Raw genomic sequence first — 21,024 nt, forward strand, 5'->3', positions numbered from 1 at the left:
TTACAATGCAGCAAACTCAGGAATGTCCCTTTAATATATAAAATCAACAAAAACATGATATCATGTATATCGAATAATACCAACAGCACCATACAGCAGTGCAGTATTCGGTTTTGTTAAATGCAGTGAATGTGACACATTCAGGCAACATCAACCTTTAAAATCAATATTTCTCTCAAACTAAAATCAAATTGATCATTTGATGATGATAGCGATATTATTTATATCTTTTTAATGAATGAATGAATGAATGAATGAATGAATGAATAAATGAACGACACCCTAACATGAAAAATACATCGGCTATTGGGTGTTAAACTATGGTAAATATAAAACTAAAGTGATGAGCAACATCAATAGATCGTTTTAATTATCATGTCGTTTTCAATATCCTATCCACAACCTTGAAATGGCGATGGTGATGACGATGACGATGAAAATTATATCTAACTAAGATTCATACATTCAATCATCAGCTCACGATCACTTGGATTTCTGACTGACAATAATCATTTAAAATAATTTGGTGGATCCATTCAAGGATTTGTTGAAGCTTATTGCATCAACAATATCCCACTTCTGTCACCATGCCTCAATAAGATATCCAAGTTTATCGGGGTGGCACTGCTTAACTTTACCTTTGGAAAAGCAGTAAAGGTCATCCAATTTTGTTCTCATCCAAGCACCAATCATAGCGAACCCACTTCGACTAATAACCAGCACATCACACGTGGACAAAATTCTCTGATCTAGGAGAACCTTGGCAACTCCCTCGCAAAGACCTTCGGGTTTACCGTATCGTTCCACATGAAGTATTCTGCCTTTTGTGTCCACGATGTTAGACGGAAATAACTTTTTGGAATTCTCGCGGACTTGTTCCGAGTCTGACGTCACGAATAGTTTATGTTTATTTAGATCTCCTAATCCTCTGATGAAATCCCAAGCGGCATCAACGCTCTTCAGTGTGTTGAAGGATTCTGTGTCACTTGGAACTGTGGGGTTCCTCCCGAGTCTTACCTGAAGACAAAACAACTTTGAGCCCTTGCTTCTAGGAATGGCTGAAGTAAAATTTCTGAACTTGTTTTCCAAATCTGGAACAAACTGGAAAATCTGTTCCAGCAGATGAACATACAACTCTCGTAAGTTGTATTTTTTCATCCATCGTGTCCTCTCCTTATATTTTTCATTTTGTAATAAATACTGTGAAAACTCCATATTGCTAGTGAAGTATAAGATATCTTGAGGGTACGTAGCTTCTAAATCCATCGTCACCATCTGCTTTCTCAAACCATCAGCTTTGTTGTCAATTATTTTGATGAAGGTTTTTGACAATCCATTCAGTTCACCAGGCTTTATTCTCCAGTCGATAGATTTTGGCGACAAATGATCAGACAATGCACAGGGCTTCGTTATCTGTATTTTAAATATTCTTCCCAACGCCTGCGCCAAAACGAATGCTGCGATGACTCCTTTCTGTCTGTCCGCCCAGCCTCCACATGGGAAAGTTCCGTCACACAGATATATGACGTATTTACGCCCTGTAGGAACTGTGCTGTGATTCTTAACTGAGGGTGCAACAGAAACTGTGAGTGTATTATTAAAACGTAGGTTGGAATTAAAACAGCAGAACATGACCAGCGGGAAGGCGAGGGCCAGGACTATCAGCCCAGCAGCTAACACCTTTATGAATCGCATCTGAAATAGAAAAAAACACCACATAATACAATAGACGTTTCAATGACGGAATGATGGTAGATGGTCAAGCGTAAAAAAAAACCCTGAATATCAGAATGAATAATACATATATTTCATTTCACAATACCTTAAATGTTACAACTACGCGAAAAATAATATTATATATATATATATATATATATATATATATATATATATATATATATATATATATATATATATATATATATATATATATATATACAAGAAATAATTGGAGAAAATGAATTACTAAAAACAAATTACATGTAACAAATGAAATACGCAACAACAAATTAACAATAGACAAACGACAAGACAGCAACACAACACACGCGAGTCAAGGTTGACACGCCACAAACGCACGTGCAGAGAGACACAGTGTCTGGGGACCGTCTAAATATACACCTAAATAAACACTCCGATTTTTATTTCAGTAAGTGGGTTAATTTATGTACAAACCATAATACAGTTATTTTAACACTTTGATAATGGTGGTTTATTTAGTATTAAAAATAATATATAATTGTTGCTGGCTTATTGGGATGACTATTAATACAGAATATTGCGTTAGGTATTACGTAACCACCAGCTCGCCAGAGGGTGTATTCACTGGGATGATACAAAATGGCTGCGCCCGTTATATATAATAGCCGTCACATTTAACCGTTTTATTAATTAACTATACGATTATACTTGTTGATATTAAGCAATAATGTGCATTATATATCGTCGAATATGCATACCAAGTCAAATGCCTTGATTGTCCCTTCCTATAACGACACCCCAGCACGAAAGATACATCGGCTATTGGGTGTCAAACTATGGTAAATGCAAAACTTAAATGTGATGAGCAACATCACGCAAAATTAATTCATAACCGCTCCCACCCTCGTCCCCGTTACTAGCATCTCCCGACGCTTATAGGCGTACGGGCTCCCATTTTTGTAAAGGGGGGAGGGGGGAGGGCAGGCTGGCTTTTGCCCGAATTAAACGAAAATGCCCGAATCTGGATAACAACAGTTATTCATATTAGTATTACTGCCAAACAGCTACTACATAGGCTTTGCCAACGAATAACTGCGTATTTCTACATGCATTATAACTACTTTTGAGGGCAGAATGATGGAGAAACATGGTAAAAAGGTCTCAGGTTAGCACATTAAATTTTGCCCGAATATCTGTATAATTATTGCGCGAATTTGATGTTTTGCTCCAGCAATAGCGGAGCAGTTGCCCACACCCCCAACCCACCCCCACCCCCACGCCCGCCCTCTGTCCCGTACACTTATGCGTTTATGGTTTTACTGTTTATTTTGAAAACAAGGCTGACAGGTCCAGCCATAAGATGTAAGCGAGACACAGCTAAAGGCACGGTTAACGCTATCGGTCCCGACATTGATGATAAATGTGACAGCGTTTGTTGTCATGTTGTCGTCTCATCTGGACAGAACATTCCTGTACCTTAATTTGAACCAGTGTCTGTGTACCAGCTTCCATATATTGCGCTTGAAACATTTTATTTTCTAACATGCATTGTTTCACCAAATAAATGTATTGACGACAATATATGTTTGTTATTTTGGGGTTGTTGTTTGGTTTTTTTGTGGGGTTTTTTTTTGGGGGGGGGGGGGGGGGTGGGGGGGGTGGTAAAGAAAGAAAAAAGAAAAAGGTTTGGAAGGACGAAAGGAAAGAAGGAAGGAAAAAAATTAATGTTAAGGTAAGGTTTGACAATACATAATTTAATTCCATGAACTTTTGTTAAATTTACTAATATCGATTGATTATCGAAATGAATGAATGGATGAATGGTTGGTTGATTAGATGGACAGAAGGATGAATGAATGCATGGATGAATGAACGGATGAAAGAAATAGTTACCTAAATATATCAGTTTAATAGGTAAACATTGAAATGTCTACTTACATCAAAAACAGACTTTTTTTTTCTATAGTGATGCAATCCTTTACGTCATTACTTTTGTATTATTTATAACTCCGGAGAATTACAATCGCATAGCATGTAGATAATGATGGAAGTATGACATTGGTTTACGCACTTTTAGCGGAGTAACTGAATCCCATAATGAAGTAGGTCAAGTCAGCTTAAGATCATACTATTGCATGCTGTTTTTATTATAGATACATGACCTAAAACTAAACACGTGAAGCCTGAATGTCAATAAATTAATTGTCTTAAATATATAACAAATAGTTTATGTGTTTATGTGTTTGTATATATGTGTATGTGTATGTGTATGTGTATGTATGTATGCATGTATGTATGTATGTATTATGTATGCATGTATGGATGGATGTATGGATAGATGGATGGGTGGGTGTGGGGGGTGGGTGGATGGATGGATGAATGGATGGATGGATAAATATATGAAACAATTAACCAACTCCACTAGTCTCAAATATGCGTGTGTGTGTGTGTGTGTGTTATGGGAGTATATACATATGTGCATTGTGAATATATATATATATGCGTTATGAAAATGTGTCTCAAATTTCTTTCTTGATAATGAAATATCGCCTTTCCAAAGCTTATCAGTTGACGGACCTTTATACTTACATGGGATCATGGGAAAGAAGTTAAAGCAGTATGTTGTGACATTAGCAAAGCCTTTTACCGTGTTTGGTATGAAAGCTTATCATATAAAATACATGCGAACGGAATAACTGGAAAATTTATTCTATGGTTTAACAGTTACTTACACAAAATCGTAAGCAAACACAAACACACGCACGCACACACACACACACACACATACATTCTGAGTGTATGTGTGTGTGAGAGAGAGAGAGAGAGAGAGAGAGAGAGAGAGAGAGAGAGAGAGAGAGAGAGAGAGAGAGAGAGAGAGAGGGGGGGGGGGGGATGCATATACACGTTTGCCAGTGAAAATGAAGAAAGCATGACCCAGAAAAGCAGGGCACGTATTTTGCAAAAAAAACCCAACAGATTATTATGTTCTGTATTGATGGTACACGTTTCATGTTGATGTATTGGATAAGTCTTACTTTTAAACTGACGCATATGAAACGTCATATCAAAATAAGCTACACCAATGAGAACCTACCTAACATCTACTGTACGGACTAAAACCTATCGTAGATTGGCCCATTATTTTCGTTTTTTATCGATCCCCATCGGTGGGCCCATTGGGCTCTTACTCGTCCCAGCCAGTGCACCACGACTGGTATATCAAAGGTCGTGCTATGTGCTATCCTGTCTGTGCGATGATTGATATAAAAGATCCCTTGCTATTAATGGAAAAATTTAGCGGGTTTTCTCTCTAAGACTATATGTCAAAATGACCAAATGTTTGACATTCAATAGCCGATTATTAGTAAATCAATGTGTTCTAATGGTGTTGTTAAACAAAACAAGCTTTATTTTCGTTTCTTACAACCCATGCAGTCTTTTGTTCCAGAATGAAATACATTTTCAGGGTTGAAAATTAACATGAAAACAATGGTCGCCAGCAGGGCCAGTTAAAGAAAAATCTTACTGGCCCTTGTCAAATTCAACTAGCCCTCCAGTTATCATATTGAAATTCACCTGCACAGCCAAAATAAAAACTAGAACGTTCTTTGTTGATTAATAACCATGTACTCGCCATATATAGTACGTTTACCTAAAAAGGAAACCGATGAATTGGCATGTAACTTCATAATGAATAAAGTTAAAATTCATTTGAAGACATGTTGTTAAGTTTTAAACCCATACCAACTCAAAAAGAAAAATTGAAAAAGAAATCCAGTATAAATTAAAATGTGTTTTTTTCTCACAAATTACCATTAAATTATACAAATTAAATCTCATTTTTAATACATGGGTGAAGACGAAATGCTAGAACAGCCAAGATATGCAGCTTGATTTGCATTGTCCCCGATGTAAAAGATAATGCAGTACAAAAAGACTAAAGGTACAACTGCGTGCTTTAGTAAACTAGTCTGGGAGTGGCGGTCCTCTTTGTGGCGATGCAAGAGAGATGAAATAAACTCTGGAGTGATGCAATCTCCAGTAAAGGATTTCTCGGGAGTGGCTCTCCTCCTATAGACGAGGCACTCACTGGGATCGTCCACTGTTTTGCCAAATGCCCATTCGACTCTTCATTGGACAAATACGGCCCTGGGGCCTAATTCACTAAACTCTCGCAGATTTGCGATCTCGCAGTGCAATGCTAAAAGACTTGCAAAGAGGATGCTTTGTTGTCTAGCAGAGCCTAAGAGAGCTTTGTGAATTAGGCCCCTAGTTATGTATTACGATTCTGTTGTTCAGATTATTGTGGATGTTCCATCAATTGCCGTTAAGCCCGAAGGTTTAACCTATGCAGTTTGGTGGTAATTTGTAAAGTTTTATTATTATTATTTACACTGAACGTCCCCCCCCCCCCCCCCCCCCCCACACACACACCAAAACAAAAAGGTTATTTGAGATGCGTTTAATTTGGATATTGTAAATGCTACAGTAGTAGACTACTAATAAAATAAATATCGAAAGAAAAATAAATCTGTGCAAAAAACAAACAACAAACAAACAAACAAACATATTACCACAAAATACGATGTATTATGTTATCATATTACAAAGTATAAAAGTGTACTTGTTATTTTTTACAGTAATCTTTGTCAAGAAAGAGATAGTTATGGCGTATCCAGTGTATTCCAATAAGCCGATTACTTCCAGATTAATACATGCGGTACGTTTTGAAATTTATTTGTAGAAAGACTCGACCCAAAACCACAGAAGCTGGCGATGTCAAAATATAGAGCATGTTCTGCCTTCTGCTGTCAGATCTGTAGTTCGCCAGATCCGGTGTGTTTTGTTACATTCGATTCAGTGTCAGTGCATTTAGAAAACAACCCTGGTACCATACTTGCCAGACCCTAAAATCGATGGTCGCCCAACGGACTACCTTTATAAATTATTTAGTCGCCGTTAGCCAATAAAGGTCGCCACGGGCTACAGGGCGACCGCTAATTTTCAACCCTGCATTTTTAGAGAGATATCTTTGATCTCAGCGTGTCAAGATTTTCTTTTTAAAAGTTTGTTTTTCTTTATTAATCATCGGCTATTGGATGTCAATCATTTGCTAAATTTGACATATAGTCTTAGTGGGAAAACCCGCTATATTTTTTCCATTGGTGGCTAGGGATCTTTTATATGTACCATCCCACAGACAGGATAGCAAATACCACGACCTTTGATATACCAGTTGCGGTGCACTGGCTGGCTGGAACGAGAAATAGCCCTATGGGTCCACCGACGGGGATCGATCCCAAACCGATCGTGCATTAAGCGAGCGCTTTACCATTGGGCTACTCTAAAATGTGTTATCGTCACTGTAGAAAGTGTTATCTTCACCGTAAGAAAGCCGGAACTATTTTGCTGCTGGCATTTTAAACATAAAGGCAAATTGCCAAAAGTTATATAATAAATAGAAAATTTCATGGGTTTTTGTCAAATATGATTTATATCTCATCTTGTCAAGTTTGCAATCATATCACACTCGTCGCGCAAGCACGACTCGTGAGATATGATTGCAGGGGCGTAGCATGATCTGGACCTGGGCGGGCGGGGGGGGGGGGGGGTCGAATATGAACCAAGTGGACCCTTTTTCTATTATGTTTTAGTTCTGAAAGCGGACCATTTGCTTCAGCGGGAGGGGGAGGGTTCGTCCGAACCCCGAAACCCCCCCCCCACCCCCACCCCCAACCTGAAATATCCTCTATTTATTACACAATAATCGCCTCTTACAATCTAAAATAATAATAATAATAATAATAATAATAATAATAATAATTTTTAAATAATAATAAAAATAATTAAATTAAATTAAATTAAAAAAGAAGGAAAAAACTATAACCATAAAAAAAGAAGAACAAAGAAAGAATGAAAAATAAAAACCGAATTATGTAAACTACATAAATAGACTCCGTCTGGGTAATAGTGATCTAAATGGCCATAAGTTCACGCAGTTCGACTTGCGCCCGTGGACATTCTGAATTGAACCCCTGCGCGTGCTGTAACCTCACCGTGGTGCAGGGGTGTAACATTCTCTTTGAGAATGGCCAATACAGCACAAATTGAAGTTTAGAGTAAAATTCGGTGTCCGTAAAATTCTGTGATATTTGTATTTGTATTTTTGGCACAGTTCTTTACACTGTTTTTGTTTAAACCTTGAATTTTTATATTGATGTTGATCATCACTTTATTTATTTGCATTACCATAGTTTGACACCCAATAGCCGATGTATTTTTCGTGCTGGGGTGTCGTTAAACATTCATTCATTCATTCATTCATTCATTCATTCTGAATTGAACTTTATTTAAACTCTGGCCGTAATTCAACGGCATATGACGTACACTGTGAAAATATAATTAAATAAATAAATAACAAGATGGCACATTCGTCATAATAATGTACATCAGATAAAACAAGTGTATATCTATGGATTCATACTTGCATTTGAAGACATACATTGCATATACAAATAAAATGAAATTGTAAAAACATAGATTTCTGCCATGGGACTTAAGAATATGCATAATTTGTTTACAGAAAACTGCTAGCTTTCTGAGAACACCGGGTTTTTTTACTGTCAAATAGCATTCTAAATTTATAAACATTTGGTCTAGATTGGCAACACTTTGGCAGAAGTCTTGTTCTTTCATCTTTAAAAAAAGGACAACACATTATATAATGACATTCATCACCAATTTCGTTATTTGTACATAGAAAGCATGTTCTGTTTGTTAAAGTTATTTTTTTCCATCTGCCTTTTTCAATGGGAAGATAATGATTTGAGAGTCGAAAATGTAATAGTGGTAACCAATATTTTTTCTCTAAATTGCTTAAATGTCTCGAACACAATATTTGTTTTAAACAGTCTGTAACAAGATGCTTTAGATGAGTTAACAATTTCATTGTTTCATGTTTGTAAGATCTGATCCTGTAATCTTAAAAGAATTCTTTGTTTTAATAGATTTACATCTGGTAGCTGGTTACACTGTGCAGTCCATACATTGCTATATCCAACGTCATCCAAAACAGATTTGACAAACTTTAACCGTTTATGACCACATATTCCATTTTTATAATCATTCAGCAATAATTCATATATCAAGAATGATAACTTTATGTGTTTTCCAGTTATTAGTTTAAACCAAAAAGTGATCATTCTTAATTTGACATCAAGGGAGAATGGGTAACGCCCCAGTTCTCCATATAACATATTCACAGGCGTTGACTTCTTAACTGACAACAGAAACTTCATGAATTTATTTTGTAACGTTTCTAAATAAGACAAGTTTTCAAAACCCCAAATCTCGCAACCATATAACATAGGTTGTACCATACAATCAAACAATTTCAAAAGGACTTGTACAGAAAGGTCATACCGCCTTCCTTGTTTTAAGATAAAATACGTAGCTTTTTCGGCTTATGAAAACAAAGCTTTTCTAGTATTAGTAAACTTGTTAGACTTACGAAAAATTATTCCAAGGTACTTGTAGATCTCTACAATCTCTAAAATTATGTTTCCTAAATTAAATAGTTTTTTTTTATAGTCCTTGCTACCACCAAAAATTAAAACCTTAGTCTTCGTGCAATTGACAGTTAATTTCCATGTACTACAATACAAAATCAAAAAGTAAAGTAAAGTTTGTTTTATTTAACGACGCCACTAGAGCACACTGATTTTTTATCTTATCATTGGCTATTGGACGTCAAACATATGGTCATTCTGACACTGTTTTTAAGAGGAAACCCGCTTTCGCTACATAGGCTACTCTTTTACGACAGGCAGCAAGGGATCTTTTATTTGCGCTCCCCACAGGCAGGATTGCACAAACCATGGACTTTGTTGAACCAGTTATGGATCACTGGTCGGTGCAAGTGGTTTACATCTACCCACTGAGCCTTGCGGAACACTCACTCAGGGTTTGGAGTCGGCATTTGGATTAAAAGTCCCATGCCTCGACTGGGACCCGAACCCAGTACCTACCAGCCTGTAGAACGATGGCCTAACCACGACGCCACCGAGGCCGGTACAGTACACATGAAAGACATCTAATAAATGTTGCATATAATCATAATTGTCTGCGAGGAGTACCATGTCATCGGCATATAATAAAACAGTACACTTTTTGCGCTGTTGTCCCTACATATGATGGGGTTAGTAATTTCCACTTGTTTAATTATCTAATCTTTTCATCTCAATTGTAACTCTTATTAGTTGGCAACCCAAATATATAAAACCAAGAAATTACCAGCATATTCAATTCTGTCCAGGACTTCATTATAAAAAGTAAACGGTCTCAAATAACTTAACGGTAACCATTCACTGCTTTTAGTTTTACTTTCAAATAATGTAATTATCTTAAACCCATTCTACTGTGTACTTATATTGCTTTGGATATGTCGAGCTTATTCACGCCATTTACAACTCCATAAGATTAAAGGGACATTCCTGAGTTTGCTGCATTGTAAGATGTTTCCGACTAATAAAATATTTCTACGATTAAACTTACATATTAAATATATTTTCTGGTTTAGAATATCAGTGTCTGTATATTCAATGTGTTTCTGGTCGTCTTAATATTTGTTAGAAGCCCAAACTGGATTTTGTCTTCAAATAATTTCGTACGTGGAAATAAAATGAAATTTAACCTAGTACAAATATTAGAACGATCACAAACACATTTAATATACAGCCACTAATATTGTATGCAGCAAAATACATTTGATATGCAATTACAATCGTTAAAAAGTCTTCGTTAGTCGATAAAATCTTAAAAAGTGCAGCAAACTCAGGAATGTCCCTTTAAGCGTTTGTTTGGTAGCCATTTTGGATTTCATTATAGAGGCTATTATGATTGAAAATATATAATTTTTCATCTCTCTCTCTCTCTCTCTCTCTCTCCTCTCTCTCTCTCTCTCTCTCTCTCTCTCTCTCTCTCAATTTGTTTCTATTTGTTTGTAAATATCTATTTATTATCATTGTCATGTTGGCTGCAAATCAAACACTATATTGTAAACATTTAGGGAGAGGCCTTAATATATAAGCGTATGCGTGTTGGCCGATACCAAAAACAGGAAATGTGGCGGTATTAAATATTGTTTAAACAAATTGTATAAAAGGCAAATTTGTATACAAAAATATATATTTATTGCTGCTGAATTATGAAATAATAAAGAGACTAGCAATTATGCAATAATGCACTACATAAAATTTAACATCATCATGAATGGTGTCAGCACATCCAGTGAAATATTATAGAAGTTAATAATGATGAAAATTTTATAAATATCAAGGAAGTTACATTATTTGAATTCATCATGGAATATTTAAAATCAAAATACCACGAAACCCACAAAGTAAGTAAACGCGTAAACCTTACTTACCTCTACATGACAACCATAAATCTCCCAATTTCTGTATGGAGATTACAGACCATACGAGACATCCACAGACTCATTGTGAACCCAGACACATCGTCGAGCTTTTGTTTTGGCATCTGTCGCTCACTCCGCGACACGGACAAGCAGTTTGCGCGAGGTTACTGTTCTGTCGTCTGCTAATTATTAGTCATTGTAATACTGGGGTATCGCCAGTACAAACGCTTTAATGACTACAACCACATGCTGTCACAATGGCGGAGACGGGAATACATTATTGACCAGTTTTCGGCTTCATATTCTGAATTAGCTAATCGATATCACTATATCCACGCCAAAGAAGAATTCAAGAACGGACTGAAGAAAATGTATCACGGCTTCTTATTGTTCCATATCTGTTCACAGAAGATGGATGACTAAAATCGGGCTCAGTTATTTACAAATATAGTAGTTAAATTGTTGTGACTGAGCCACACATATCGTGTTTCATACGTCAAATAATCAACCAAAAAAAAAAGAAGAAGAAAAAGAGTTAACCTCCATAGGCGTCAGACGATGACTGCTGTGGTGTGAAAAGGTAAATAAATTAATTTGATTTCCCAACTGGGTTCTTTTTCGACCAACCGTTCAAAATTGCGCCCAAATCTCCTTAGTCAAAATTGCGCACCATTTTCTCTTTGGCATTTAGCTGCTCCATCAAAATTCCATAGCACATTACCACCCCCCCCCCCCACCCCCCTCCGCCTTTTACCAACCACGGTCGGCCAATACAGGCGGTCTCTCCTCCTCCCCACCCCCACCTTTCCTGTCCTGGACAGAGAAGCCGGCTCTTGTGCCCAGGACAGGCTTGCGCTACGACAGCTTGTTCTGAATGTGCACGTAAAGCCCTGTTACCTGACCTGACCCAACTGGGGTTCCTGTCCTGGACGGAGGAGCCGGCAAAAGTCGACACCTGCACCCATAATCATGACAGCCGTGCGCTACAACAGCTTGTGAATGTGCACATAAAACACTATGGTCACTACCATAACTGGGAAATAAATAAATAAAATGTTTTATTTAACGACCATAACTTGGATTTACGTTATTTGTACTCTCTCTCTCTCTCTCTCTCTCTCTCTCTCTCTCTCTCTCTCTCTCTCTCTCTCTCTCTCTCTCTCTCTCTCTCTGTGTGTGTGTGTGTGTGTGTGTGTGTGTGTGCTTCCCCCTTCGGCGTTTATTTGTACTTAGGTTAGTATAGTTTCTTTCACACCAAATGAATTCGCGTGTAATGAAAGTATTAAAGGCATACTGTCACGGATTTAAGGACCTTATTTCTCTAAAAATGGATAATAAATACAAATTACATTAATTGTTGGAAACTAAATCTCGCAATCGCATCACCGTAACTGAACCATGATGGAGTGAAATCCACGCCAACCCTCTCGACAATTTTAGTTTTTGAATTATGGACCATTGCCATAATTCAATTATTTTTACAAAATATTATTAACAAATAGAGTATGATGGTTATGAAGATGGTTGAATAAAGTACATTTAGGGAAAAATCTAATTATTTTTGTTCAGGTAATACTTTGTTAGACCATTAAATAGGTCAATGATTTGTGACAATATGTCTTTAACCAACCCATACAGTATGACTCACTAAACACCACCTGCAAAGATGTGGATCGGGAGTGTTTTATGGCATTTAAGACATGTCAGATGTTTTGTTTTAGAAACCCTCTTTTATATATATGATATGTCATTTGCATTTTTATAATTTTTACCACCAGTGCACCACAACTGGTATATCAAAGGCCGTGGTATGTGCTATCCTGTCTGTGGGATGGTGCATATAAAAGATCCCTTGCTACTAATGGAAAAATAGAGCGGATTTCCTCTCTAAATCTACAAGTATATGTCAGAATTACCAATGTTTGACATCCATTAGCCAATGTTTAATCAATCATTATCCTGTGCAGTTTGGGGCGGGACGTAGCCCAGTGGTAGAGCGTTCGCGTGGTGCGAGGTCGGTCTAGGACCGATCCCCGTCGGTGGACCCATTGGGCTATTTCTCGTTCCTGCCAGTGCTCCACAACTGGTGTAACAAAGGCTGTGGTATGTATTATCCTGTCTGTGGGATGGTGCATATAAAAGATCCCTTGCTGCTACTCGAAAAGAGTAGCCCATGAAGTGGCGACAGCGGGTTTCCTCTCTCAATATATGTATGGTCCTTAACCATATGTTTGACGCCATATAACCGTAAATACAATGTGTTGAGTGCGTCGTTAAATATAACATTTCCTTCCTTCCTGTACAGTTGGGGTTTTCTACGTGAGTCTTGGGAGTGGCAGTCCTATGAGCGGTGTGGGAGGGATGTGACATCCTGTTAGGCTCTGCCAGTGGAGTGGCGGTCCTCATTAGGATCATGGAAGCAATCACGACTTTGCCTAACCTCCTTTCGATTCTGTCTTGTGCAGAGATACGACTTTGATATCGAAATATGGTTTTGTCGTTCCGATTTTATAGTGATTTGTAATATTTAAAAAAATCCATTGCTGCATTAGGAAAAATGTAGCGGGTTTCCTGTGATGACTTACGAGTCAAAACTACCAAATGTTTGACATTCAATAGACGATGATTAATTAATCAATGTGCTCTAGTGGTGTCGTTACACAAAAACAAACTTTAACATACCGTGTATTACTAGAAACCGATCAGAGCTGCTGGTACTTCCTAGAGGAGCGACGTCATCAAACTAAATCAGAAACAAGCCGACCTAACTACAACATGACTTGCAGCAGATCATGGGTTTCTCGTATGACAAATCTTTATCCATTGGGTAAATATTGTCGGTTTAAAGGGGAATGTTTAGATTCTAATTTCGTGGGGTTTTTTGTTCCAAAAGTAACTGGTGTGAAATTACTACCGGCAGGCTTAAAATTGCCGCAGGTTAGCGTTTTGCCTCCTTTAAAACAGACCATCAATATTAAAGCAGTAGTCTCTGGTATATTTTTATTATTTAACTATTTAGAACAGACCATCAATATTAAAGAAGTAGTCTCGGGTATATTTTTATTATTTAACCATTTAGAACAGACCATCAATATTAAAGCTATAGTCTCGGGTATATTTTAATTATTTAACCATTTAGAACAGACCATCAATATTAAAGCTATAGTCTCGGGTATATTTTAATTATTTAACCATTTAGAACAGACCATCAATATTAAAGCTCGACAGCTGCATTGTAATTTCCCCAACTGCCAACTTACGACGGGTGCGCTCAGATTAACAACAAATAAGTCGTAGAAGTCGAATAGGACGAAAACCGAGTTGTAATGCGCTCAGACTAGCAACTGCACAATCGTACAAGTCGTGAGAGCTGATAGTTGGCCAACTTTGTCGCGGCAGTTGGTAGATGAACCTAGCATTAGACATAAACAGGATTTGTAAATTCGGCCAATTTTGTATGTAGTTGTCAGAGAATCTCTAGGAGAGAACCTCTAATTCACTAGTACCCATTGTTCTAAGGAAATAATGTGCTTTATGTACCTGTAGTGGAACACATGTGCCTTTTGTTCTGAAGTACTGGAATATATTTCTCACTGGAAGACTTAGGTCATTTACACCTAAGAGAAATATATATCTTACAACTGTGTAAACTATCTACATAATAACGACCCATAGTCGAGTTGAAATAACAAGATCGAACCAACTACGGACTGACTTGTTCTTGGCATTATTATTTGTGAATCAATGTGCTCTAGTGGTGTCGTTAAACAAAACAAACTTTAACTGTATTATTTGTGTTCAAGAAACGAGGTACAATTCTGTACGTTCACAATATTAAAGCTGTAGTCTCGCATATTAAAAAAAAAAAAGATTTAACCATTTGGTATAGATCATTAATGTGCAGTGGCTGGAACGAGAAAATAGCCCAATGGGCTCATCGACGGGGATCGATCCCAGACCAGCCGGGCGACAGGCCAGCGCTTCAAAAACATCGGGCTACGTCTCGCCGTCTATTATATATTATATAAGAAGGCAGTTGACATCAGTGATGTTGTGACATGGTGAGGCAAACTTGAAACTACATATTATATATATTTCACGAGTTACTTAACACACTGAATAGTAACATAAACTTTACAATAGAAAAAAACGCAAATACAATTCCTTTTCTAGACACTTTAGTAATCAAGTGTGGACGCATAAGAGAAACTGATTTATCTTACAAACCAACTGATAGCAAACAGTACCTTTTTTTCTCATCCTGTCATCCGAGTCATACGAGAAGAAGTATACCCTATACATGTAACCTAGCACGGCGTATCTGTAAGATTGTGTCAAATATACAAACACGTGATCAACGTCTCCGGGAACTCAACACGTATCTTAAAACGCGAGGCTGTCCAAAACAGCTAATCTCAGATAGTATCGAAAAGGCGGTAGTATTAGACAGAAAATATCTTTTAAAACCAAAACAAATCGTTACAGCAAAAACGCCGCTCGTATTTCTATCCACCTATAACTCGCAGAATCCCGATATATACTCAGCGTCACTATTAAAGGGTCACTCATATGGTTAGTACTACACATGTTAACGATGCCCGTCCAACACACTAATCATGAAAGAAGGAATGTATGGCCTTCGTGGATTAATGAATGAATGAATGTTTAACGACACCCCAGCACGTCGTGTTTTTGCTTTGCTTAATGCTGACCGTGGTTTCTGTACATAGGAAACGATCCAGTCATTTGAAGTCGTTGCCCCATCCACTCAATCAAGTTCTGACTGACATAAAAGTGCCTCGCGACTTCTCGTTGACTGTATTCAATCTGTATCCGACCTACTCCATTGTCATATCAAATATATTTTTCTGCATAAAATATTAGTGACTGCATATTAAATGTGTTTCTGATCGTTCTAATATGTCTACTAGGTTAAATTTAAGTTTATTTCCTAAAAAAAACCCAAACAAATCGTACGTACGAAATTATTTGAAGACAAAATCCAGTTTGGGTTTCTTACAAACATTAAGACGACCAGAAACACATTGAATATACAGACACTGATATTCTAAACAAGAAAATATATTTAATATGTAAGCTTAATCGTAGAAATATTTTATTAGTCGGAAACATCTTACAGTGCAGCAAAGTCAGGGATGTCCCTTTAAGAGAAACATCTTACAATGCAGCAAAGTCAGGGATGTCCCATTAAGAGAAACATCTTACAATGCAGCAAAGTCAGGGATGTCCCTTTAAGAGAAACATCTTACAATGCAGCAAAGTCAGGGATGTCCCTTTAAGAGAAACATCTTACAATGCAGCAAAGTCAGGGATGTCCCTTTAAGAGAAACATCTTACAATGCAGCAAAGTCAGGGATGTCCCATTAAGAGAAACATCTTACAATGCAGCAAAGTCAGGGATGTCCCATTAAGAGAAACATCTTACAATGCAGCAAAGTCAGGGATGTCCCTTTAAGAGAAACATCTTACAATGCAGCAAAGTCAGGGATGTCCCTTTAAGAGAAACATCTTACAATGCAGCAAAGTCAGGGATGTCCCATTAAGAGAAACATCTTACAATGCAGCAAAGTCAGGGATGTCCCTTTAAGAGAAACATCTTACAATGCAGCAAAGTCAGGGATGTCCCATTAAGAGAAACATCTTACAATGCAGCAAAGTCAGGGATGTCCCATTAAGAGAAACATCTTACAATGCAGCAAAGTCAGGGATGTCCCTTTAAGAGAAACATCTTACAATGCAGCAAAGTCAGGGATGTCCCTTTAAGAGAAACATCTTACAATGCAGCAAAGTCAGGGATGTCCCATTAAGAGAAACATCTTACAATGCAGCAAAGTCAGGAATGTCCCTTTAAAACATCTTACAATGCAGCAAAGTCAGGGATGTCCCTTTAAACAAAACAAACTTCTTGCTTGAAAGATGCTCAAACGTTTGGAAGTGAATACCGGCCTCGGTGGCGCAGTGGTTAAGCCAAAGGACTACAGGCTGGTAGATACAGGGTTCGCAGCCCGATACCGGCTCCAACCCAGAGCGAGTTCTTAAGGACTCAATGGGTAGGTGTAAGGCCACAACACCCTCTTGTCTGTCACTAATCACTAACTAACTAACAACTAACCCACTGTCCTGGACAGACAACCCAGATAGCTGAGGTGTGTGCCCAAGACAGCGTACTTGAACCTTGATTGGATATAAGCACGAAAATAAGTTGAAATGAAATGAAATAAGGAAGTGAATGTGATCATGTGAATTGGGTATCAGATCAGTCGAGATTTCTAACAATGCGGTTGTGTTGTGAGAACGTGCTGATTTCTACCCCACCCCACCCAAGGGGATTTGCTGCGTGAACTTGAACCTTTGTCCTTTGTGGCACAGGCCTGCAAACACCAGAACATATCCTACAACAATGTCCACTACACAACTCGGAGAGAAGCCACTTCTGGCTGCATGGAACAGACCTACATCAGAAGCTCTGGGGATCCAGGGAGGACTTGCAAACAACTGCCCAATTCATCGCTGAGATCGGAATGTCTGTATGAGACAATTTTCACAATTTTAACGAAGAAGAAGAAGAAGAACCTTTGTCCAAGTATCACGTTCAGCACGACGGAAGGTCAGCTGTTGTCACGCTAGTATACGGCGACAATAGGCAAAGAAGATTAGGAGTAGGAGGAGACAACAGGAGAAGACGGTAAACCAAGGCGACCCAGGGGGAACCAAACTCTGTGGCTCCAAGAAGAAGGCAAGACCGGCAGGGGCGGCTCGGGGGGAGGAGGAGGGGCAAAACCTGCGGCTCAACTGCAGGGGCGGACCCTTCTGCTTCGTCCCCCCCCCTCCACCACTCGACAGCAGCCCACGCAAGGAGCGGCCCGGGGAGTGTGTGGGGGGGGGGGGGGACCAAAGCTGGCCACAACCAACAATTGTTACATCACCGCGGACCGGAACGGGCTGTTTTGACAGGGACTCCTCAAACCAGAAATGGACAATGCAGTAGTACATCGCATTCTTAAGATGGTCCTACGTGAGGATTACCCAGGAATCCTGAGGAGCTGCTACCCCAACCCCCCTGACTTCCTCCCGAAGTTCAGGTTCGAACGGCCCATCAACACGCCATGAGTTCCGCCGCCAACCTTTCCTAGGACAGGTAAGGTCTCACTACACAGATGACTTCCGGGTGAGAGTTCATTGATGACGGTCCACTATAGTTCCTAATTGTGACACATGTTATGGTTCACATATTCACTTTTAGGAAATGGTGAAGAATTAAAACAATATGCATGTTTAATGGTAAGCCTTCTGGCTGTATTTTGCCCATGTTATTTTGTAATATTGGGCATCGACCTTTTGGGACATGGGTATACAGCGCAAGTGACAGCCGGAGTGAATCGGTTAATGAACCACCTGTTCGGACCGGTACTACAGCCAGATGCGGTCATATAGCAACAAACTGAGACGGAAATGTTCTCAATTTTGGAGTGAAAATAAATGCTTATATAATGTATGTTCGCAATGGTGTATGTTGTTAGTGCCAACGAGAACTCGTTCTATGGGCAATCTTCGCTTGAAGTTGGGCAGTTTAACATGGGTTTCAATGGCAGATGACATCTGTGTAGTGAGACCATAATGTAAAACATGAAATTACTGTTTATCCCAAAATATATAAGTTTAGCAAGCCAAAATGAAAATGTACTAGTGTAGCATTCTTATAAAAGGTAATTACATCGATGTGGATTTGAGCCAAGCGTATGGGGGCCCTATTTGGGTAAATATTGGAAACATGTCAATTTTATTTATTTTTATTATTTTTATTTTTATTTTATTTTTATTTTTTTAGGGGTGTGTGTGTCAAAATGTATATTCTAGTGTTCTTACATGTAATAAATAAATTGATCTGAGTGTCTAACACTGAGTTTCTCATTGTAAAAGGTCAAAATTCAAGGTCACAAGGTCAATATCCAAATTCACCCTAATTTCTGTGATTTTGTGCATAATGAATTTTTTAGATTGTACAGTCATAGTGACAAACAGTTTTGATTGTATTGTGAATATATAACATAGTATTCTACTATGAAAGTAGAATTTATATCTGCCATTAATAATATGTGGATCTTCATGCTGAAATATACAGAAAAAAACAGGATTTCAACACTTCATTATGAAACAATTGTTGCCCATAGCAACAATTGATGGAAACTAATATTTTTAATGAACTAACTAGATAATTAGCTTCTTTGTATGTTCCCCATATCAGAACTACCAACAAGGTCATACATTACCATATAGTGGCTGCTTGTTTGATGGCCATCTATTGTGTGGATGACCAAGGAGTAACAATGTGATATGAAGTTTTATTGGATGGTATGGTGCATCTATCTTTTGGTGTATTGGTTAGAGTTCATAAGTTACACGGCTCTAGTATAGCTTTTCATGGTGTAAATGACCCAAATTATCAAACTGACTTCAAACCAAGTTTGACAAAATCGGTCACTAGACTTTAAGGTCTCACTACACAGATGACTTCCGGGTGAGAGTTCATTGATGACGGTCCACTATAGTTCCTAATTGTGACACATGTTATGGTTCACATATTCACTTTTAGGAAATGGTGAAGAATTAAAACAATATGCATGTTTAATGGTAAGCCTTCTGGCTGTATTTTGCCCATGTTATTTTGTAATATTGGGCATCGACCTTTTGGGACATGGGTATACAGCGCAAGTGACAGCCGGAGTGAATCGGTTAATGAACCACCTGTTCGGACCGGTACTACAGCCAGATGCGGTCATATAGCAAAAAACTGAGACGGAAATGTTCTCAATTTTGGAGTGAAAATAAATGCTTATATAATGTATGTTCGCAATGGTGTATGTTGTTAGTGCCAACGAGAACCCGTTCTATGGGCAATCTTCGCTTGAAGTTGGGCAGTTTAACATGGGTTTCAATGGCAGATGACATCTGTGTAGTGAGACCTAACCTCTTTTGGGGGGCTTAGTCGGACTTTAAATTTTTTGGCCGGCATTCAAAATGTTATGTTTGTTTTTGTTTTTTTTGTGTGACCAGTCCGACGCACTTTATTTTGGCAGCCCATCTAAATTGCTCAAATCACCTTAAAACCTTTTTGGGCGAGCACTCTAATTTTATTTTTGGACTGACATGAGTAGGATGAATCGACTCATTTTGGCTTTAGGTCTTTGACCTAACTACTAAATTCGTATTCCAAATGGCCTAACCACGACGCCACCGAGGCCGGTGAATGTCAACGGAGATCTACGATTGCATTGTTCATGTTGCAATAACTATACTGTATTCAGTGGCGGATCCAGAATATTCATTTAGGGAGGGGGGGGGGGGGTCAATGACATGAGGCGGAATGCCAAGGAAACTTTGGGGGATGTTTTGGGGGGATCGTAAAAAAAAGAAAAAGAAATTAATATATAATAAAATTATAACTGTCGCAAAATTTAGATGGGGGGGGGGGGGGAGGGTGGCTCTCTACATCCGCCTCTGGTATCGTATAGCAAAGAGTATAAAACAAACAATATCATTTTTATAGTAGGACCAAACTCCATAAAACATGACCTTGATATCCAGGACCAATAGCCAATAACCCATTAATCAATGTGCTCTAATGGTGTCGTTAAACAAGACAAACCTTATAATATCGCATGACTAGGTGCAGTAAAATGTATTCAACTGAAAATCATCAGTCCCATTGCCGCGCGCGCATACACACTCAAACATATGCACACATATACAGTGTTCTAGCTAGCATTAAATAGAGGGGTGCTGCGCCCTGCCCCTGTTTTGTTCCCCTCTGCCGTGTTTGTTCCCGCACCGCCCCTGATTATCGCCGCCCTGCCCTAATTCAATGTCAAACAAAAATACAAAAT

At 38.3% G+C, this 21,024-nt stretch overlaps 1 protein-coding gene across 2 annotated transcripts in view; it reads right to left on the minus strand.

Moving 5' to 3' along the window:
- Window positions 1-241: 241 nt before the first annotated feature.
- The window catches only part of LOC121388585, a 29,032-nt gene continuing 8,249 nt past the window's right edge, over window positions 242-21,024 (minus strand). The window contains exons 1-2 of one of the 2 annotated variants that reach the window (XM_041519982.1): window positions 11,129-11,503; window positions 242-1,695 (exon numbers count right to left, since the gene is read on the minus strand). In XM_041519982.1, coding sequence (XP_041375916.1) covers window positions 583-1,695 — 1,113 coding nt within the window. In that variant the 5' untranslated portion in view covers window positions 11,129-11,503 and the 3' untranslated portion in view covers window positions 242-582. Of the gene's footprint in view, window positions 1,696-11,128; window positions 11,504-21,024 lie in introns of those variants that run through there. The other variant, XM_041519981.1, reaches the window with a different exon arrangement.

Source organism: Gigantopelta aegis, chromosome 14, assembly GCF_016097555.1.
Source record: "Gigantopelta aegis isolate Gae_Host chromosome 14, Gae_host_genome, whole genome shotgun sequence".
Taxonomy (NCBI): Eukaryota; Metazoa; Mollusca; class Gastropoda; order Neomphalida; family Peltospiridae; genus Gigantopelta; species Gigantopelta aegis.